Source organism: Larimichthys crocea, chromosome XXIV (genome assembly GCF_000972845.2).
Source record: "Larimichthys crocea isolate SSNF chromosome XXIV, L_crocea_2.0, whole genome shotgun sequence".
NCBI classification, from domain to species: domain Eukaryota; kingdom Metazoa; phylum Chordata; class Actinopteri; family Sciaenidae; genus Larimichthys; species Larimichthys crocea.
The window spans coordinates 8,816,083-8,838,852 of record NC_040034.1 but is presented as its reverse complement, the minus strand read 5'-3'; the positions used below and the strand labels follow the sequence as shown (position 1 = coordinate 8,838,852).

Genomic DNA, 22,770 nt, shown 5'->3' with positions numbered 1-22,770 from the left:
TGCCAGCAGAGAGACAATGAACAAGTATATAACAGCATATGGAAAGGGAATGTGTGTACAAGGAGGGCATGACTGTTTCTGTCTGAGGGTTTCATCACTGAACCCAAGGTGAGGTGGTCTGAACATGTTCCCTGCTTTATTTGTGATGATGAAGCAACAGGCCCTGGAAAGCTCTCCTCCTCAACTATCCCACGGGAATATCACCACTCATCCATAGAAAACGAGGGACAGAGAGGGATGATGGGTGGATGAGGAAAGTAATGAGTGGGAGGAGGAGGGAAGGAAAGGGGTGATGGGAGGGTGGAAAAGAGAGAGAGATGTTTATCGTCGGGGAAAGGATGTGTAAAGAAGTGTTTCCTGCTTCGTTTAAGAGTGGTAATTGATCGAACCTGCACTCATGCCTGATTGAGAGTCATTTCCCAGTGACATATTCTCACTGATGCCCTCATCTTCTTCAGTTTCCATCTGACTTTGAAGTGCACATCCATGCCTGTATATACGCACGGATACGGCATGCTTACAGTACATGTAACACATCACATAAACACGCACAAATACAGGCACACACCCAAAAAATGCACCCATTTTTTTGACTCAATACAAACAACTGAAATACCAAAGAACATGCTGTCTTTTAATTGCAACAGTTCCCCAGTCTGTAGAAGATAAAGAGAAGATTGTTGCATTGTTGTCTCTTTGTGGAGAATATGAGCTGTACTGTATCTCCTGTGAACCCACACCGCCTGCGTGTAGTATTACTGCCTGCAGGAGATTTTCGCTAAAATATCAGGCTCGGCTTTTCTCCAGGGTGTCAAGGGCCTCAGGCTACGGGGACAGAGTGAGCTCATTTATTATGCATTAAAGTTACTCTTTTCTTGTCACCCAGAATGTGTCTCAAGCTGCCAGGAATAAAGCTGAAGAACACTGGAGAGACTTTTTGAGAGATTTCTATTTAAACCGTTCGTTTATGTAACTGTACCTACACTGTGACCAAGACGTAGACGCTCAGGTGTCTTCAGAGAGAAAGCGAAGCCCTGCTATAAGTTTCCCATTGACTTGGTATGAAATTTGGCCTCTAAAATCTGACTTGCGTTGATGTAACAAAGAACTGCTTTCGATCTGTAATCCATTGTGCAAACTATGGTGTGCTTTGGGAAACGACCAACTGTACATTGAGAAATATTTTGCTATTTTTGGAAGCTTTAAAGGTTTAGTAGTCCGTTATACTGGAGAAAGAGTATGATTGTTGAGTCTAATTCCCAGGTTGTCACATACTGTTATGCATAGGAAACAAACAAAGTGGCTCAGAGCCATGAGTAAGTGGCTCGAAGACAGTTGATAGACACCTGTGTTTGTTTAATTTTTAATCACAAATTGTAATGTTTGTGCTGTACCATTTCTTGGCTGGGTACAGTGGAATCTCTGGTCGACACAAGAAACAACAAGACAGGCACAAACCACAAATTGTTGTGGTACACTTCTGTTTTTGTATCATTTAAACAAAATACATAAAACATGTTAATAGGTGAGATTTAGAGGTGTTGGTAGGGGTTTCTTGTTACCTTTAAAACAGAGCCAGGCTTGCTGGTCCCCCTTTTTCAGTCTTTATGCTAAACTAAGCTGGCTGTATTTTCATATTTAACATAAAAAACATTTTCTCATCTAACTCGAAGTATATCTGCCAAAATCTCTTAATATTCTTTTAATAGGCCACTTGTTTTGAACCAGTGAACTCTAAATTTAACACAAAGCACAACTACAGTATAGGCAAATGTTTGACTCTCTTCAGTCTTCTGTAAAGCATTCTGGGAGTGTTCCATCAACCTATATGAGAGTGCAATCCTGCACATTTCTTTGTAGTTGCTGCAGTGTGTGTCCCCGGGAGCTAACTTTAAAGTAAAATTGTACCTACCCTCTGGCCTGAGGAGTCCAGAATGAAACCTGATATGGAGATGAGCCTAGTACCTAGTCTCTGTTTGGGTGGGACCACAATCAGCCTAAACACCATAAAGCAGTGGTGTGTGTGTGAGTGTGTGTGTGTGTGTGTGTACATATTCATTTAGTTTCACTTTTTAATCTTGATATTGTAATTTAACCACATGCTAAACTCCGTCTTCTCAGCAGTTTGGCTCATATGTGTGCAGTGTGAGAGTTTTTAGCTCCAAACCCGATGACGGATGTCGGCTCTCACATGTCAACATGCAGCAGCCTTCATTAAAAATGTAATAACACTCACACAGCTCTAAGATTTCCATTTACCTATTATCTGTTTTCAAATATCAGATGTTGCCTGTTTAAATTACTAAATCGATATTCTATCAGCGATAACGTTTCTCCAAATCCTGACACTCCTTGAGTTTCTTGGCCGATGTCTCCCTCTGACTGACATTACTTTGACTATTAACAGACTATTTGTCTGCTAGTTGATATGGCAGATAATGCAGAGATTGTGTGACAGACAAGATTATCACCTGTCTGTATCTGCCACTTTTGTTTGTGTCTGTTGCTGTGCATGTATGCCTGGAGACTTCATGTTTATATGTAAGAGAGAGAGAGAGAGGGCGAAAGTAGATGTGGGATTGTAGTGTGTGTGTGTGTGCGTGTGTGTGTGTGTGTGTGTGTGTGTTTGTGTGTGTGTGTGAGCCTACAGTCATTCCACAGGCGCCTCTTTTAGTTGTGTTCAAACCAATCCAGCAAACCCAAAAGCACAGTCTGAGAAAGAAAGAAAGAAAGAAAGAAAGAAAGAAAGAAAGAAAGAAAGGAGGGACGACTCTTTACAAACACGACAAGGACTACAAATACCATCAGACTTAAACTTTATTTCAAGTTCTTGTAAAATTACGTGGCCATTTTGAATTTGATGCCAGCAACACATATCACTCTGTTGCATCACCTCTTATTATAACAACACTCGTAACTAAGGAGGCTTTGCTGTAATCTTGAAAGTGGAATGTTTTCCCGCTCTTGCCTGATGTAGGATTTCCGCTCAATGAGTTACCTTTGTAGTATTTTATTTTTATGTTTTATAACGGGCCTGTAGGCAGACCAGTTTCATACCTAGACTCTTTTACTACAGATCCATGCTGTTGTTATACGTGCATAATGTGGTTTGGCATCGTCTTGTTAAAATAAACAAGGCCATCCCTGAAAAAGATGATGTCTACTTGGCAGCATATGTTGCTCTAGAACCTGTATATGTTGTTTAGCATTAACGGTGTGAGGTATACGACAGGAGCCTTCACAAATGTGCAGGTTACGCCATGTGCATTATTGCACCTCCACACCACCCTGGAAGCTGGATTGTGGAACTCCATGATCTCCAAACAGAATTTTAAATTTTGACACGTCAGTCCACTTTGCCTCAGTCCATCTTTTTTTTTTTTTTTTTTTTTTTAAAGATTATTTTTTTAGCCTTTTATGATAGAACAGCTGAAGATAGACAGGAAGCAGGGGGCGTGACACGCAGTAAATGGCCGTCCGATGCAGGATTCGAACCGGGGCCAGCTGCAGCGAGGACTGTAGCCTCCACACACGGGGCGGCCGCTTAACACACTACACTACCGACCGCCCCGCCTCAGTCCATCTTAAATGTCCTCTGGCCCACAGAAGGCAGCAGCATTTCTTTTTTTTTGGTAGTTCTTGGTAGAGTTTCAATTTGCACTTTTAGGTGCAGCAACAAACTGTGTTTTGGAAGTGATGTACACTCCATAATTGTGTCTGTTTTTGATGCAGTGCCATCTGAGGGCCTGAAGATCACATCATCTCATTTTGTTTCTATTTGCATTTCACACAGAGGGTAACCTTTTTTTGGAAATGGCGCTGCACTATTATCAGTGAACTGTTCTTCTCAGTATGCTTGGAATGGACGCACTGTACAAAGTCAGTGAAAACACACAGCCTGTTTTACAGTGATTCCAAAGAATTCAAACAACTCTTCAGAAGCTTAAGTGTTTGCGTTGCAGAAATATCTTGGACAGAAAATCAGATGTAATACATTTTATCCCTGAAAAAATGCCAAACACTGACCCTCAGCTCATTTTACACAAGGAAAAAGTTATTTTTTTTAAATTATAGTTGACTGATCTTTGTTAACCTTAATTTTAAACTCATGTACTTTAAACTCAATACATGTCTGTCTCCCTCTCTCTCCAACACCCTAAACACTGCTTTATTTCTATGGGACACACATATAAAGCTGTGGTCATTTTCCATTCATGCAATCCTTTTATGGATGCACAGCAGATGCGTTTGTGTTTCCTCGTTTCCTGTAAAATCCCCTTGTAGCCACTTGTAACACATTTGCCCTAAAGCAGAGCTCAGAGAAATGCATTCATATTGAGCAATGCAACAACCATATACTTCTCAGCTTCCCGTTGCCCCAGGTGTGCAGTGTCCCAACCTCCAGCTAAACCTCCAGCATGTAAATGTCGACGTGCTGAAACTTTGAAGTAGTCATAAAACTCCCAAACTCTGCTGTTCCCTCCTGTCAGCTCGCCATTTATCATTAATCTGCTGCTTTGTCATATTCCTGCTGACACCTACTCACCCCTCAACCCGACCTCCTCTTCCCCCGTTTTTGCACCCGAACTCCCCCTCCCATCTTCCCCCCGCAGCCCTTATCCTTCACTCAGTTTCTGGGAGTGGCTGCTGCTGGCTGGTAGGGGGAATATTAAAAAAGAAGTAGGGCTGAGGAGGTGGGGGGGTGTTAGAGAGTCTTCCCAGACTCTTGGAGCCTCTCCTAGTCCAGGCCAAACAAATTGACAGCAGGATCCTGCTAAAGAGGTCTCACCATTCACCTCAGTATCCCACCACTCAGAAGGTCAGAGCACCTGGCAGAGGTCAATGAATCACGCAAACACACACATTGATAAACTAGCTGCACACAACTGCAAGACACATTCACACACACTCTTTTTCCATCCAGTAATGGACTCACAAGCTTCCTTTGGTTTATCAAATCAAACCATATCAACTTTAAAGCCCTATCTGCATGGACACTAGGCCTTGGTCTTGAAAAAAAGAAATGTGTTTGAATTTTGAAACAAGAATCAATAAAGCTTGTGGCGGCACTAGAATAAAAAAAAAAAAGTAACTTCATTTCTGTTGTGTTAAAAACCGGTTGGAATATTTCAACAACAAAGGCAGATTTCTTCACTTAACCAACTAAAACTTTAAGTAATAATTATGTTTTTACACTTATCACATGTTTTGTCATGTAAAATTCTATGATATAAAATGCATTTAAAAGTTTTGCATTACTAGTAGAAGAGTAGAAAACATGGGATTAAGCAAGCATGATTTGTCACAAAGGAGGAAATCAAAGTAGATGGAGAAGAAGAGGAAGCATTGCAGCTTTACGTGAACATGTCAGCGGCTTTACAGTAACAGGTGCATAACTCACAGGTTTTCCAGTGTAAGGAAGAGATAGAGTTAAAACGCCCCGGGGCTCCTTATATCTCTGTCAACCCTCAGCACACATTCCTCCATGACTAACCAGGAAGATGGAGAGATGCAGAAAGAGAAAGAGATTGAAAGATATGCACACTGTGTAGGAGTTGATAAGAAAGATGAGCAGCAGAACGGAAGAATTGGCTTCTAGTTTCATTGGTTTCTTCAGCTCGGGTGACTTATTCACTGACGTTAAAGGGATCTAAATTGCGTGATTTCTAAGTTTAAATGTTTAGCAACAGGAGCAGGATAAGAGAATGTCGAAAGTCGTAAGGGAATGGAGAAGCAGGTAAAGAAGGTGAAAGGAGGAGCAAGTGGGAGACAGGATAAAGAGAATGAGAGGTATAGTGGGAGGAAAAGGGTGATGAGAGAACCCCTTCTCAGCAGCAGTCGTGCGTAGAGCCAGTGCTGATGTCTGTTTGTATGCCACCATGCATGGCTGCATGCTCACATGCACATGCACACAAAACAGTCACAGACAACAGACCAAAGCACAAGGACACTTGGGTTTTAGTTTCTTACTCCACGGGTGAGTTTCAAGGTATGGAAGTCAGTCGTTTGAACATCTTGTGACATCCATCCATCTTCCCACATCGTTACCACTCTGTCGAAATGAGCCACAGGTCTTAATGAGGCCATTGACACTTTCACACAACGTGAAGGATTAACACTAAAAAAGACTAAGTTTGATCGAATTTTACTCAGGTTAAGGTTTGTGCAGATTCTCTCTTTTTTTTTTTATAGTGATTGTACATTAAACAAATTAAGAAAACTTACAGACCCCCAACAGAAACTTCCCCTGTTACAAGCTCATGATTCTCATATCCTTACAGAGATATAGTCCTATTTAATCTAACCTGGGGTTGCTCAAAACATATTCAATGATCATATTTTAGAAATGGTTGTATATCATTATTTATTATATGCATGAGTTGTATGTATGAGGGTTATTTTTTGTTCTGCAAGTTTTATTTTTTACAAGTTCTTAACTTTCAATTGATTTTCTAAGACTTGTCCTGGAAGGAACTGTGAATTAGTACATTAATTAAAAATAAATAAAAGACCTGATGCACTCAAACTAAAATACTATCCCTCAATACATTCACATTCCCTATAATTAATTACAGATTACTTAATTGGTTTGTATACCGAAACTTAATTACACTTTAATTTAAAATGTTTTAAATCTCAACTAGATAGTAAAATGTCTCATGCATGAATAGATCTATATGTTTAATATTTTATAATGTCCTTTAATGTAATTTTAGAGCTTGCTGAGGGCATTTACTAGTGTGCTGCTGATACTTTATTGAACATTTTAGGAATATAGTAAAGAAAAATAGTTGAAGCATTAACCACAAACGTCCAGTTTGTTTCAGAGGCTGTATGCATGTTTTGGGGTTAGATCTGTGTAGCTGGGCCACTTCCTCTGGTTGCAGTGAAGCGAGAGAGAAACAGGGGGAGAGGGAGAGAGAGAGAGAGAGAGACTGAAGTGAGAATAAAAGAGTTTAATGTTTGATATGTTAATGTCACAGCACTAATGAGTGATAGATAGAAAAAAAATAATAAAGACAGAGTGAGAGAGAGAAAGTAACCACAGGTGAGAGAAAGCGTTCACACCCTAAACAAGCTGATGAGAAGTGAAGGAGAGGCTTCTCACTTTGTGGAAAAGTCCCACATCAACTCTCTCTCTCTCTCTCTCTTATAACTTATGGTTATAGTTTATACATGATGTCTGAATAAGATATTTGGTAAAACATATACATAAAAACTGGGGTGATTAGGCATGGAAATGGTAAATTAAAGTAGATTTTAGTCAGTCACCTTTGGAAATTCTAGTGAAGAACGATGGAGCTTTAGCTGGAATCAGTTTAATTAAGTTTAATTGTTCAGATTTGCTTTCAGTATGCCGTAAAATAAAGGTGTGCCGTATACAGAAAACTCTTCCTTCTTTCTTTTTCTCCTCTGTCACGATGCCAACTTGCCCTCGGGGCTCCGTGTCTATCTGTGTGTGTTACTCTAAGAGGGTGTGTGTGAGTGTGTGGGCAAGCTGCACAGCACGCACCCTTGTGTGTTACCACGCCAGATTCCCTCAGGTGTAAGCCGCAAGAGGTGCTCACACACGCACACACACACACACACACACACACACACACACACACACACACGCACACACACAAATGAACAGATAAACAGCCACATGCAATTATACACACACACATATTACTGTGTGTTTGTGTAAGTGTGCACCAGTGTGTGGGTGGAAGATAATATCCCTTACTGACATGAAGTCCTCACAAGCCTCACTGCTTTTTGAGTTCCTGGTTGCATGAGTTGTGAACTTTCGTTAGGAAGTGTGTGTGTGTGTGTGTGTGTGAAGTCATTGTGAAAGTTAACATTTCATCTTCGTAGCTGTGATCTATACTCCACGTGCAAAGTCAAAAATGTATTTAGTTGTCATTGTCCTGTTGATCAGACCAAATTGATATTAATTATTAAGTTGTGACATTAAAATGCTACTTACTGTACATATAATTGCATGTGTATAACATAACAAAACTGAAGCAGTGATATAATATATATGATATCTAATTATTTAAAGTGAGAAATTATTATTTTTACTTAAAAAAATAAAAATGCAAAAGTATATTTCTTTTAACATATTTATTTAACAATGTATTTATTGTTTGTACTCTTTCCTGGTTTTGTTCATTGATTGGTTTATATTGAAATTAGAGAGTAAATTCTGTGTGCGCATTTTTAAATGCATGCTAAAAAAGCAAAACTTTATGATGCATTTAAGGAACTGGTTGCATCATTTTAAATGTAAGAGATGCAACTCTTGTTTTTATTTTAAATCCTAAACGTACAATCTTTTAAAATCTTGTAACTTTAAACTTTTAATGTAAACATTCTTATTTTGCTTCCACCTCTCCTCAGGAGTTTTGACCACAACATTAAAGCATCCATATTTGCATCTATGATCCCCCAAGAAACCAAAACCTGTGTATGACATGGAAATAAAGGGGCAGAGTGAAAAATGATACTGAAAAACTATTAACATGTTAAAGCAGAGTTCCAGGTCATTACTAAACCGTTCACACCTCTGGGATCCCCAATCTCACTCTTTTATCCAGTACGTATAATGAGATTCGATTTGATTGTCTTGCAAAGTGTCCGCTTGGCTTCACACACTCATACACATGTAAGCCAGTTTCTCTCCAGCATGTGAAGCGTTAATAATCCTACACCTGTCCTATCAGACACCTGTTTCACTCTTCTCAGCCAATCAGAGAAGGGAGGGAAACGCTCTCCTGGAATGAAATAAATCTGGGCCCCGTTCAGAAGGAATCACAACACTTGACTCATCTTGTGTGTCACTGCTCTCCTCTGCTAGACTGATAGACTCACTGACACGGAGAGAGAAGAACATACAAACAGAAGAAGAAGTTGAAATTAAAGGAACCTATTCCGACTGACTTGGATTGGAGACATGACCAAAGAGACTGAGTAAGTTTTGTCTTTTTTATATTTATTATTATTATATTCCAATTCAAGCTTTTTGTCCGCCAGATAAAACATTTAGACTTTTACTAACTGCGTAACAGCTCATGTGAAATTCCAGTCTGGGGACATAGAAACCCCCCCTTCTTCCTATTTGCAATGAGACCCCCATGTGAAAGATCCCTGTTTTAAGAAAGGGGTGTTTTGCAGGGGAAATTGATATGGATAGTTTTAACGCACACACTCAAACACACACACACAGAGTTGGGTTTGGGGTGGTAGCGGGTCTGTTTCGGCTTGTTTTGTCACTAACCTAGGGGCCACAGAACACAAAAGAAGACCGGGAAATAAGAATCTCCTCTTGAGGTGTTGGACAGAGACAGAGGGCAATGACAGCATGTAATGCATTGAATTACATAATGGCGAAACCCTAGACACGAGCCCCCCCTCTGTGTCTGTGTAAAAACATCTGCACTCGGCTGGTTTTAGGGGGAATTGGAGAGTAACTAATGGAGTTGGGTGGTGTTCACTGAGGCTGCTGTGTGTGAGAATGTGAGACAGGTGCACCTGAGAGCAGGTGTATGAGTTTTGGTATTCTTAATTTGGCTGAAATGTAAAGCAAACCTACATAAACTAAAGCTACAATCGGGCATCAAAACAAAAGTTAAAATGTATAGTATTCCATGCTCAAATGTAGAATAGGTGCGGTGTTAAAAAGCAATATTCTTTCATTAATCCCTGTGAGAAATTGCTGGATTTCTCCTTAAGCTTCGGTTCTATTGTGGTTGTGAACACGTGTGGTCTTTCTCCTCCTGTCAGCACATTTAATTAGCTGTTTATCCAGAGTAAACTGCAGCTATTTGTTCTTAGCTTCTACAGATAAACTCCAAAGGGGGCTTATCCTAGTAGGCGGGATATTTACAATCCAATGTCACTGCGAGTCTCTCCAAACAAATCCAATCCTCAGAATCCCGGGCTTTATTCCTTTTTCACAAGGGATATGGAAAACCAGAGCGCACCTCAGTGACGATTGTGGGTTTTATTTATTTATTGAGAAAATCTTTTTTGAGATCTTTTTAAATAAGTTTATACAGGACAGGATGTGTGTATGTGTTGGGGGGTGAGTGGTGCAAGAAGGGGTGTCTGTGGGTGGCTTTTTAAACCCCTTGACACCACTATTTCTGAGGGATATTAGTCAGCTCTGTGGTTTTGCAATCGAAACCTTCCATGCTTAGGGGCAAGTATGTACAGTGCCCAGAGGCTCAGGTACTGCTGTCAAAATTATTTTCACTTTTCACTGTCAGACCATCAAAGATTGAAAACACTTTTTGCACCGCTTTGAACTTTATTCTGTGCATATTTTGATTCATCAGTCAAACTCTCAATCTAATCAATCACTCTCAACTCTTTATTCCTCTTTGTAGGACTCTGGGATTGGTCTTTCAGAGTGAGAACTTCAACTTTAACCTTTACTCTAACCACATCATGGACTCCTGGTCTTACCTGGAGAGTCCTGTGCCAGAGCTGAACCATTCCAAACCAAGACTCCATCCAGGAGACGACCTGGCAGCCATAACCATGCTTTATGAACAGTGCAAGGTAGTTATAAAATCAGTAGCAATGAGAAACCAAACAAATCCCACAATTAAATAATTTCTCACTCTGACCACTTTTTTTCTACTATTTAAAATTATTTTTCCAGAACCAGAAAGATCAGAAGATTGCTGCCTGCAACCGCTCGGGCAACATCTCCAAAACAGAGAGGTAAGACACAAAATGAGATGCTCATCTCATCAACAGTTGCTTGCTTAATTTATAGGAGAAGCTGCATGATTCAGAAATGTTTTATTTCCTTCCCATCTGCTGTTGTGACTGAATACGATGTATTCAGTGTTCATGCAGAAAGAGAAAGGCAGGGCTTTGGGAGGTCATAAACAGGTGAATGGGTAATCCTTAAGTCAAACATAGTCATTGGCATTATTATCCACCTCTCCAGTCCATCCATCTATCCCCGCTCTATCATCATCTCTGCCTTGCTTAAAGAGTTTCCCAACAGGCATACAGACAGTTGTCTTTTCCTCCCTCTGTCTCCACTGAGCTCTCCATTCTCACTTCTTGTTAGGTGGGTGAAAAATGGCCATTGTTGGGGGGCAGTGTTGTCCCCTCAAACAGAGAAACTCAAACACAGAGAAGAAAAAAGCTGGATTAAGAAGCAAATAGTACCCACCCTAACTCAAACCATGTCTTTCTGCAAGTTTCTCCAGTAGCTGTGTGTGCTGGGACACAAGAAGTCCTTTTGCTGACTTTGTGTGTTTGCGCAGGCTTCTGTAATGTTTAAGACACACTACAGTCAGTCACTTTAAGGTTGTTTGCTTCCTTGATCTCTTTGTGCCTGGGTGGAGTATTACCGAGTCATGCTGACCTCACAAAAGCCGTTTTCATGTTGTATTTAATCAGTTCTCTCTTCCTTCCTACTTCCACCAGGACACCAACCAACACTAATGAGTATGCTTCTGCCAACGTCATGAAGATCCTCTCTGAGAGTGTTTCCTTAAGCCACCCCCAAGAAGTTTTGGGATCCAAGCCGAATACCTCCCTCCCTGTCTCTGTTCCCAACACTTCAGACACCTACGCCACCCTGACCAGCGTTGTAGCAGACACTTATGACAAGCAGGAGCTCAACAACATCTTTGACTCTCTGCTGCAGAAGTGGCCAGAGCCTGGTGCTTTCCCAGACCCCAGCACTGAGGTACATTTAGTGTTATTATTTAAAAGTTGAGCCCTGTCTACTGTCTATTTGGCTTTTCCATCTCTAGACCTCTTTCTCTTTCCTTTATTAACAAAAGCCCTTGTGTTTTTTTGTGGATTTCAGACTCTTCCCTACAGCGATCCCTTCCCTGATGATCAGTCCAGCCCAGTCTACTCTGCCTCCTACACTGGTTCCCCACCAGAGAGATTCAGGAGTGAGTTCCAGTTTTGCTTGGGAGCTCCCTTGGCTTCTCCTTACAAATCCAACGAGCTGCCAATGATCTACTTGAACAAGGGCCAGTTCTACCCCATCACTCTTCATGGAGTGGACGGCAATTCTTGCGTCAATGCTACTAAAGTCAAGGTGAGCCATGATAGATAGAAGCAAGGAACATTTTTTCCAGAGTTCTTGTTTTTTTTTGTACGTGTTGGTTACGTAAAAAAATTCCATCCTTCCCTTCAGGCTTTTTTCATGCGCTCATGAATACATAAATTCTTTGCGTGCCACCAAGCCAACCCTTCCCAAATATCTGTCCCTCCCTTGGAGCCAGCTCCTCTGTGACTAATTCCCTGCTGACACACTGCACATTAGGCTGCTACCATTAAAGATGACAGTGTCCTGCCCTGTATAATTTTTCCCTACAGTGGTGTAATGAGGCCAGTGTGCAGCGGGGCTCAGCTCAGCTCAGTTCGTCTGATCTGACACAAAAAAATGTAGTGGGAAAAGGAGGGGGGGATTATGGTGTGGTGTTAAAACATAGGTGACAACTCTTTTCTTTGTCAAACAAATCACACAAGAACACCCGCTCGCTACAAATAGGTGATGACAGTGTGAGGAGAAAAGGTGGATTTGGAGTGACAATGAAAACGTCATGGAGGTTTTCGAAATGGAGGCAGGTGAAATAATTCAGACTGACAAACGTATCTAATTCTCTGCTTTTCTGTCACCTCTCTTTCCCCATTTCAGACAGTGGTGATGGCTGTGTTTGAGAACGACAAGAGCCCAGAAATGCAGCTCCGCTTTTGGAATCACTGGCATGCACGTCAGCCAACCGCCAAGCAGAGGGTCATTGACATCGGTATGTTCTTCACACAAGAAAATACACTTGCAAAGTCGCTATGCACCTGTACACATGTACACCAAGCAAGACAGTGAAAGAATTCCTCAGTTGGCTATAATCAACCTCTCATATCTGTTTAGAAACGCTGAAAGATTTTAATTTATGCAGAAAATAAGACTGAAAATGTATTTTTTTTTTTCTTTTATAGCGGACTACAAAGAAGTGTCCAGTGGCATTAGCAACATAGAGGAGGTTGCCTTCAATGCCCTCTCCTTTGTCTGGAACCCCAATGAAGAAGCCAAGGTAAACACAGATCATTATCAAACAAGAGCGCATAGATATTGTCATTAACCTGACTCTGTAAAGCCTGTTCTCGGAAGAGGGAAGGGACAGAGCAGGTGGAAGATTTAGAAGAAAAAGAGAGGAAAGGTAAAGAAAGGAGGTGAAGAGAGAGAGAGAGAAGGAGTGGCTGAGGAGGGAGGGGAGGAATCCTAGAAATGTGTTTGGCCCTGAGGCTCCTGTCACCACAGCAGACGAGAGGAGTGACGGCTTATTGGAGTTGCTCAGTGTCACAAAGGTGCTCAAGTGGGTCAACACACTTGGTGCAGGAGGGACATAATTAGCATAATTATGATGATAAAAACAAACTGCTTAAAACAGTCATTATCTTTTTTTATATGAGGCCAAGTTTCCTTCAAAAAACATTGTTGGCAGTGGGCCCTACGTCTCTCAAATGTTATGTGTCAAGAAAACATGATGCTAACATGATGTTCCTTTACAGGTGTACATTGGCATCAACTCCCTGAGCACAGACTTCTCTTCACAGAAGGGAGTGAAAGGCCTGCCGCTAAACATACAGATCGACACGTATGACTTCAGCTCAGGAACCAACCAGCTCATACACAGAGCTGCATGCCAGGTCAAGATTTTCTGCGATAAGGTACGTCCCTTCTTCATCTTCTTCATTCACCTTTTTCTCACACGCACATATACACAAATATGGCATTTGTTTAATCATTATTGTAACCATGTTATTGTGTGTCCTCAGGGTGCAGAGAGGAAGATGCGGGATGAGGAGAGGAAGAGAAGCAAGAGGAGGGGAAAGAATGATGCTAACAGTGAGTCAGCCTTAAAAATAATAAAATAATCCTCCATTATGCATATCATATACAAACACAGTGCCCATAGAGTCTATCCTGACATTGTGGACTTTTTGTTTTCAGCCGACAAATCTTTAGTGAGCAGCTCCATGGGTAGTGACTATACCTTCTTCCAAACCCTGGATGACCATGTCACCCAGCCGGTTCTCTTCATTCCAGAAACTCACATCTCCAGCTTACAGCGCATGGTAGGTCCCCTCTTTAGCTGTATTTTTGTTATTGCTGTTTACTCTCCTCTCCTTCCCTCACCTCCTGTGTTGAGTGAATCATGTTCCCGACCCCTGAAATCCCTGCAGGCAATGGGACAGGCAGGGGTGAAAAAAAAAACTGTGGGAAAGTATGTAGTGGGAAAAGTGGGCTGGGAAGGGGAGGGGATGGTGTCAGCGAAATTGAGGCAAGAGATCGTATGAGCTAATTGGAGTCGAAACCAGGCACAGGTACAAGCCGCTACAGCTACTGACACTGAGATTAAGCTATGGGGGCTCACGCAAAAACACACACACACCTGGTGCAACAGCAGACAGACACCTGACACACAGTTTGCACCACCCTCATAGTCTCTTTTACTCACACACACACACTTGCAAAAACAGCGAGGCAGGAGTGTTGTTCAGACAGGCCAGTTTTCCCACACCACCACAGAATTGAGACTGGCATGTATTAGAGTTCCCTGATTTACTGTGAGAGAAGCTGGGGTAAAAAATAAAGTAGCAGTTACAAAATGACTTATAATAATACAAGGCCCCACAGTCTGTTATGAATGGCGGAAAGGCGGAAAGCATCTTTGATTGGCCAGTACGATAAAGCATTGGGATGGTCCTATCTGTGTTTCTCCATCAGTGTCCACGCTTACATAGTTTTGTTAGAGGTTATGGGAAATGGGGCCATAGAGTAATGATAAAATTCCTTTTTGAAGGTATTGGCATACAGACAATGGTGGGAAGGGGGACATTAAGCAATGCTCGTCTAATCAGATCTCTGGTCTCCTCTCTGCTCTGTCTCTGTCTCTCTAGGCTCCACCCGTGGATGAGATTGAAAGGTAAGCACAGATAAAAACCACAAAACAACATTAACAGCAAAAATGTCACGGCCGGTTATTTCCCAACAAACAACATAGTGGCTGTTTTTAGTCTAATGTGAATGTCTGTTCTGTTTTTCCAGGAGTTCTCTAAAGAGAATGTATCAAGACAGAGACCAGAACAGCTCTCCACCAAGCAAGCAAACCCGCAGAGAAGACCCTCAAAGAGGTAGATATAAAAATAAAAGTCTAATATATTCATTTAAAGAAAAAAAAGATCAACAATGAGCCAGTGAGTTTTTCTTGCTAAATGTTTTATGTCTTTTTTCCACCTTCCAATAGTTCTGCTGTACGTGAGAACAGGCGCCGAAGAGGTCTTTGACGCGCTCATGCTCAGCACGCCAACTCTGTCAGGCCTGCGGAAAGCTGTAAGTAACACACTCACACACACATGCATGAATACAGTTATCTCACCTGATTTCCCTATTGTTGCCTAAATTTTACATGCAAGCATACGTTATGTTATCCCTCAAGTATGTCGTCTTTCTTGCTAACTGTCGTCTCATGTTTCCTTCCTCCCTCAGGTTTCAGAAAAGTACGGCATGCAAAAAGACACCATTGGGAAAATCTACAAGAAATGCAAGAGAGGGTGAGTTACTTTGGAATGCCTAATGCACTGCTGTTATACAACTGGCTTAACACACCAGTTGGATTAAAGGAGTGTTTTCTGACACAGAAGATCTGCATAAATTCAAGGCTCAGTATGTGATTTTAATCTGATCCTTGTTTAAGGAAACTCATGTTGACAGACTGGGTAGGTAGGTTAGTTGGCTTGCATGCTGGAATGTGTTAATTGCAGCACCTTTAAAAGAAAGACAGGTGATGGAAGATCAAAAGATTGCACTAGTCTTACAGATGCGTCATGGCTTCTTATTTTTATGTTTTTATAACCTCATCTCATCGGACCATCAGGAAGTTTTTTTTTAGAAGTGAAGAGAGATGTCTGGTTTGATAATGTTGAAGGCTTTGGAAACTTCAGTTATCTAGCTGAAGGTTGTCGATCAAGGATCTGGATCTTTTTTGAAACACACATTGGTCAGGTCAGATGAGTCCATAAGAGCTGCACTTCTCCTATGCTAAATTTGGTGTCCTGCCTAAAAGTATGGACTGCAAGGTGTTTCCATTTCCTCAAAAGATATCAGGAAATTATAAGTGGTACTCCATCGGCAATTAAAATGTCATGTCACAATGTTTTGAACTTTATGTCACACACTCAGTATCTATAAAAATGATAACAGTCTGTGTCACCTGTAAACAACAGAGTTACAGAGTAGAGTAGATCAGAGAGCAGATGTTGACTGAAACACCTTAAGGTTATTTTCCTGCTGCTTGCCTGCAGCCATGACTTCAGGGGGAGAAGCTAAGCTAACAGGTTCGGTTACATTCTCGCCGCAGTTCCCTCCCTCCTCTAAGCTCTTGTGTTCAATCAGCCTTGTCCCTGCAGGCACAATACATGAGCACTGTGGTTAGTTTAGTCATTAAAACCTTAAAGACTTAAAAGTTAGTGTTAGCGTTGGGGAGGAGTGACCTGATTTACTACCCCTACTGATGCAAGAGATATGCCACCGCTGTGTTTTTCCCCTGGCAAGTTTCCTCCAACCAAATGACACGTTGTGTATAACTCAAACGAGAAACCAGGTGACTTTGTTGGTTATGTCACACTTGAATGACAGCTAGAACACACCACATTTTGGAGCCAATTTGCATGTCCTAGTTTCGAAGATGAAGATGTTTTTTTTAATCAAAAAGACTAATACATTTTGATTTGGCCATTACTGGGTTAACCTTTTTGTTTTTGCTTGTCTCTCTTTCAGGATCTTCGTCAACATGGACGATAACATCATTGAACACTACACAAACCAGTCGGCCTTCCTCATTGAGATGTCCGAGGTCTCCGGCGGTCAGTTTCAGATCACTCTCATTGAAGTATGAAAACCAGTTTCCAAACCTGCTCCATTGAAGGATGTAACAAACCACAGCTGCCAGTTTAAAACATCTCTAAGAGCACTGCCCAGTCAAAGACAATGTAAGCTGTGGACTACCAAAACCAGTAAAGAGAACCGGATTGAAGAGACCCCTCCAGATTTTCCAACTTCAGTTGATTTTTGTAAATACCACTTGGCCGGGTTCTTATGATTTTGTTGAACTTTATAGTGTAATATTGTAACGTAAGAGCAATTATGATGAACAGCCTGTACATATATAATGTAAATAGATTTTAATATGACAGTGTTTTATAAACTAACCAGGTGCGCGTCGTGATCCATTTTCCATGAATTGCTATGTATTTCAATTTTTTTTTACAGAGCTCTGTACATGATGTGTGTACAGTTTATTTTCAGCATTTTCAAAGGTCACTATTCTTGCTGCTTTTCAATGTACTCATTATTTCTTTACTCACCCACAACCTACTTATAATGTTTTTCACTGCCAGTATCTTCCTGTAGGTTCCTGTTAGTTTCACAACTAAAAAGGCCCAACACTGGGTTCAATTCACAACCTAAAGTCAGACATTTCCACCTATAAAACCACACAGGAGTTAGTATTGGCCATCTTTTAGCACAAAGCTGTGGACACTGTACGGTGTAACCACAGTGTTTTCCTGGAAACCCCCCGAATCCTGATGCCTGCCAGAGGTTTCATAGTATGTGTGTGTGTGTATGTATGCAAGAAATTGTAGGGTTTTTTTCCCCTTATACGTTGCAGCATTTCAAAACAAACGTATCCCTGTAATATTTCATTATTATACCACGGCAAATTCTGGTTGTATTAGCATATCTTGCCTATTTTGTAAGAAAATAAAGAAAATGGATAATAGGTTCTGTGGCTGTCTCTTATTTATTTATAGTTATAACTATATTTATAATATATTTATATGCATACAGATTGAAAAGTGAGCCATTCACTGTTCTGCCTAAATCATTTACCACTGGAACAAACAAATGATAAGGATGAGAGATGTTTCCTGTCCGTGTGACCAATTACAAGTAATCTCTTGAGGTGAAGTGCATATTGGAAATCTTTACGACAATCAGCTCTCTCTGCAGATCAAACAAAAGTATGAATCCCATCTGCATGAGAGGTTTGGTCTAATTTCCCCCACATATGTAATGCAGATGAACGCACAAACAAAAACAAATCATGTTTTGGTTTTCGAGTGTGTTCCAAAATAGGCAACACACGTGTTGAAGTGTTGGTATATACAAAAAAGATCCCTATTTGGTTCCAGGGAAAAGCAGGGAGGCACTGTGCCATGGACATAACACAGACATCCTTCGGCAAGACAAAGAGAGAGAGAGACACACACACACACACACACACACACACACACACAAAGGAGGCAGCAAGGCAGGCAGACAAAAAGAGAAGGGACAGACACGAGGACAAACAGAGAGATGAAGACATGAAGAAATTAGGGGGCATACACAGGTGGGATGACTGTTGAAGCAAGGATAGACAAGCAGGAACAGAGAGCAAAAATAATGAAGAGGTGGTTGCACCATCTGCTGCCAGAGAGTGAAACATGTTGTCGCCATTCAGATGAGAGCAGGGAGGCAGCCAGCGATCTGCAGTGAGATACCCACAACCCCTCCTGAATGGTAAGTGGCTACATGGACTGTGTGTGTGTGTGTGTGTGTGTGTGCGTGTGTGTGTGTTTGCATTCTCTCAAAATGTGCTGGGATATTAATAATCTACAGTATATCCACCGTTTTCACTTCATCACCAGCCTCTTCAGTGTTGTGCCTCTCTGCAGATGCCTCTGTACATTTCCACTTGGCATCGCTGCACAAAAACAGCTCAAGCATCTGTCGTGATTGAAATAAGTACAGTAGCCAACAGTAATAAGTGGACTTGGCAAGCCAGGCACATCTGTAAGTGATACCTGTGTGCAAAAACATACCAAATACCACTGAATCTTGAATGAGGTGAGGCTTTACATCTGACTGCAGCCATGACTTTCCTGTCAATAAAATGATGAAACTATCTGGTAGCTGAACAGGAAATACTTGGCCTATAATTTTAGACGCAGATGACATTTGAGAACAGGTATGGGTTTATGAAAATAAACTCACTTGGATCTTTTCAACATATAGGCGTGGATTCTCATGGCACATTTCCATTTTTCTTCTTCTAGTTTGCACACTGGTACATTCTATTCTTGGATAGAGTGGCATTTATTATCAGCCTATTCTTGGCCTTTCTAAATTACATTTCCCATTATCCTCATGAAGGTGATTGGTCTGTCCTCTTAATCTAAATGTCATCAACTCTCCACTGACGTTTCTAGAATGACAGATGGATTATTGATTGCGTGTCTTGTCAATTTGCTTTATAAGGTACAAAAATGTTCAGATTGTCTTTTGTTGTGTTTTTCTGGCACAAAGAAGTAACTTTAGTGGCCATGTAGGAAGCACATGATCCTACTGTGTCATTACAACTCAGCAGTTTGTAAGCCAATCTTTCAGTGGGTTAAAGGTACAGAGCATTAACTCATCCAAAGCAGAACTTCAGATATATTAGATAGGGATAATTCTATTATGCTGTCTAATTGGATTTTGCTTTTCATGTTAAACATCTTTATTTAATCGTTTTAGGGTTAAATTAAAACGTCACAGAAAAAATCCACAAGTCACAAATGTTGTCATCACATTGGAACTTTGGCTTCTGGATGAAAAAGAAAAACATGTACTGGAAGATAGTGTGAAATGATAACAGGGTGATTTTCCACATTTAAGGAAGTCATCATATTACTATCAGTGTACGTGATGGGAGGTGTACTGATTGTGGCTGCTTGTGTTTATGTGTTTGTGTCTGCATGAGTCACGCGCCTCTTCATGTTGTCTTGTCACCGTACCAGAGGGCATTCTTTCTTTCCTCGTCCGGGCTGAGACATTGTAGATGGACTCACTCTGCATTCAGACACTGCCCTGATATAATTACTAACCCGACTGAATTCTTTCAAGGTCATAGCCGGCCATCAGTCGTCAGGAGAGCAGCAGCCAAAACAACACACGCACAAAAGCACACATGTACAGCTGAACTCAAGTGCACCAACATTTGTGTACACAAGGCAATTAGGTCTTGTACAGAAAGGAGTCTAACTAAACACACACACACACACACACACACACACACACACATCATGCTGAGACTGGCCAAGTTATCGTATCCTAGCAACAGAGACAGGCATCGACTGTTCAGTCTTTTTCTGTCCAGCATTGGAGCGGTGAAGCCAAACCTCTTTCTGCTTTTTCCGGCTGCTGGAGCGCCTGTCTGTAGCTCCATTTCACACCTCTGCTGTTTCTCATATCTTTATCTCAGTCTCTCTCTCTCTCCATCACTTCAACCTGACATGCACAAGCCCCGCTCTCTCTCTTACTGAATCTTTCCCTTTCACTCAGACAGTGAGAATGAAGAGTCCGCAGCTGAACCAGAGGAGAGATTCGATGAAGAGGTAAAGGATGAACTTTTATTTATTACTATTGCAATTTGATTTTGCTTTCTTATGTCTATTTGTGAGACAAACATCTGGCTAGAGGAGACATCTGTGAAACATGACTGGATTTTATTATATGTGAGATTTTGTCTTTATTATCATCCCTATCATGTGGTCTTATCTTTTCAGAGTAGATCCACACTGCTCTGAGAGGTCAGACATATGATAATAACAAGCAGCATCCCTGTCCGGAGGAGCAGCTGCAGCAGCCACTGTCATCTATCTTTTGGAAAAATAACTCACCTTGAGAACAGGTACTATGCAGCTGTTTTATTTTTTACTGAAAATGAATTAGTTAAACCTTTTAAGAACTGAGAGAGAATCAGGTTTGCACCACACTTACGATGCACACTCCCGCCTCCATGGTGATGGGGATTGTCTTTGCCCCTTTGGGATTAGTCCTTGTCTTCACTGCTGCCATCACCCCTCAGTGGAGAGAGGGACGGGCACGTCTGGGCATGACAGGGCCGCTTCTTCGATCCGGAGTGAAAGGTCAGGGGACGGGGGTCAAGTCTGGGTCAATGGAGGCACTGCTCTTGCTACGATCTGATGGACTTTGGGAGAGCTGCCTGCAGGTGGACCACTCAGAGCTTAAGCAGTGCTGGCCTGTATCAGGTCCATATCAGAGAGACCCAAGAGTTCGCCTAGCACAAGGTTTGATCCTGACCTCATTGTTTCTGTGTGGCACCGGCATTGTTCTTGCATGTATTGGGGTCCGCTGTTGGACAGATATACCTCTAAGAGGTGTAGCAGCTACAGGTGGACTCCTGGTGGTGATGGCTGGGCTGCTGAGCCTAACTGCACTTGGGGTGTACACCCACAACCTTGGAAGACTGGGGATTGTGGATCCAAGTCGAGGGATAAATAACCCCAGGTTTCCACACCTCAGCCTGCATCCAGCCGGATCGCTCTACTTTGGATGGCTCGGTTCATGTTTACAGGTGCTGGGAGGTAGCGCTCTGCTGTTCAGCTTCAAACGACCAAAATGCGCGACCTGTCCGTCCTGCCCAGAGCTACCTGCGTGCCCCTCATGTGAGATCACCAACAAGCCAGAAACGGATGTATATGAAGTCAGCTGTTAGAATGTGAACCACAGACTTAAAACACTCAAGACAACTATAAAAAGATGAACAAATCCTAAAGTCATTTCCAACTCATCAGCTAATAAATCTGCCAATTATTGAAATGACTCACTTCATAGATGATTGTGAGCCACAGGACATTGTCACCACCTGATTAATGGACTTAAGTGTCAGGCATGAACATGATGGGTGTAATTGTCTCTTGACGTAGATAGAAGCATAATTTCGGGGTGTAAAATACAAAGCGATGAACCATATAATACAAAGATTCATTAAGAGCATCGTGGTTGAGAAGAGCTCAAGTTCCTGCTGCCTTTAACTGCAACATGTAGTGAAACATGACTGAAGTGTCTCTCTGTGCTGCCTTTTACATTGTAGCCAAGCCTTTGTACTGTTAGTGTCCGAATTAAACTGTGAAATGTAAAATATTTGTGATAAATTTTAAACGCAGAGCGCAAACTAGCAGTTGCTTAAATATGGTTGGTCAAGCTTGTTTTTCGATGCAGTTGTAGATTACCGCTGTAAAATTTCCATCTGTACTTTCTAGCTGTACCAGAGAATTCTGTTAAACTGATAAAAACAGGAAAATCCTGTTGTCTTTTGAAAATACAATTCTTTGGAATCGAGACAACAATCTTGAATAATTTCCTACAAATATATACAAATATAATATTTTCTTGATTTAGTCATAATAAGAAAAAAAAGCAAAGAAAAAAGACCAAATTTAGAAGATTACTGGAAACATGTTACAAAGAATATTTGAATTTCTTAGTTTGTCAGGGTAAATCTTTGTATGATACTGTCACTGAGGAGCCTTCGTGTAATGAATGTGATATTTATGACTTGATAACACAGACAGTGAAAAGAAAACAAGTGTTAGAGGTGGAAGATGTGCAACAGGGTGTTGTTTGTTGTTTGTAAATTATTTGTCGGTGTTAACTTGTTACAGTGTGTTTATACTTAGTGCTGCATTCTGCATTTAATAAAACATTTCAACACTATATCACTGTCCTGTGCTGCGTCCGTGTGCTGTGTTACATGACATAAGAACAGGTCAAGGTAGATTTCAATTTAACTCTACAGAAAATAATTAGATAGGATTCATCTGTATGTTCATATACAAAAAGTAAATCAATTCATATTAATAATAATTCAGATATGTACTATCCTTATGCACACAGAGGCTGTTTAT

At 41.2% G+C, this 22,770-nt stretch overlaps 2 protein-coding genes across 5 annotated transcripts; both read left to right on the top strand.

Annotated features, from left to right (window-relative positions):
* The first annotated feature begins 8,809 nt into the window (after positions 1–8,809).
* On the top strand, positions 8,810–17,805 carry grhl3 (grainyhead-like transcription factor 3). Its single transcript, XM_010756993.3, has 15 exons — positions 8,810–8,958; positions 10,377–10,551; positions 10,655–10,716; positions 11,437–11,701; positions 11,825–12,064; positions 12,668–12,779; positions 12,970–13,064; positions 13,543–13,701; positions 13,810–13,879; positions 13,985–14,109; positions 14,935–14,960; positions 15,083–15,168; positions 15,282–15,367; positions 15,524–15,588; positions 16,814–17,805. Exons 1-15 carry the CDS (start codon positions 8,942–8,944, stop codon positions 16,929–16,931), a joined length of 1,701 nt encoding a protein of 566 aa, XP_010755295.2. The 5' UTR covers positions 8,810–8,941; the 3' UTR covers positions 16,932–17,805.
* A 441-nt stretch (positions 17,806–18,246) lies between these two features.
* Positions 18,247–22,569, top strand: cldn23l (claudin 23-like). Of its 4 annotated transcripts, none has more exons than XM_019260375.2 (3): positions 18,247–18,598; positions 20,406–20,454; positions 20,626–22,569. In XM_019260375.2, exon 3 carries the CDS (start codon positions 20,841–20,843, stop codon positions 21,576–21,578), a length of 738 nt encoding a protein of 245 aa, XP_019115920.1. In that variant the 5' UTR covers positions 18,247–18,598; positions 20,406–20,454; positions 20,626–20,840; the 3' UTR covers positions 21,579–22,569. The 4 variants fall into 4 exon arrangements, with proteins under 4 accessions (XP_019115920.1, XP_019115919.1, XP_019115921.1 ...); XM_019260374.2 differs by having other exon boundaries at positions 20,402–20,454; XM_019260376.2 differs by lacking the exon at positions 18,247–18,598 and having other exon boundaries at positions 20,150–20,454; positions 20,631–22,569.
* The last annotated feature ends 201 nt before the right edge of the window (positions 22,570–22,770 follow it).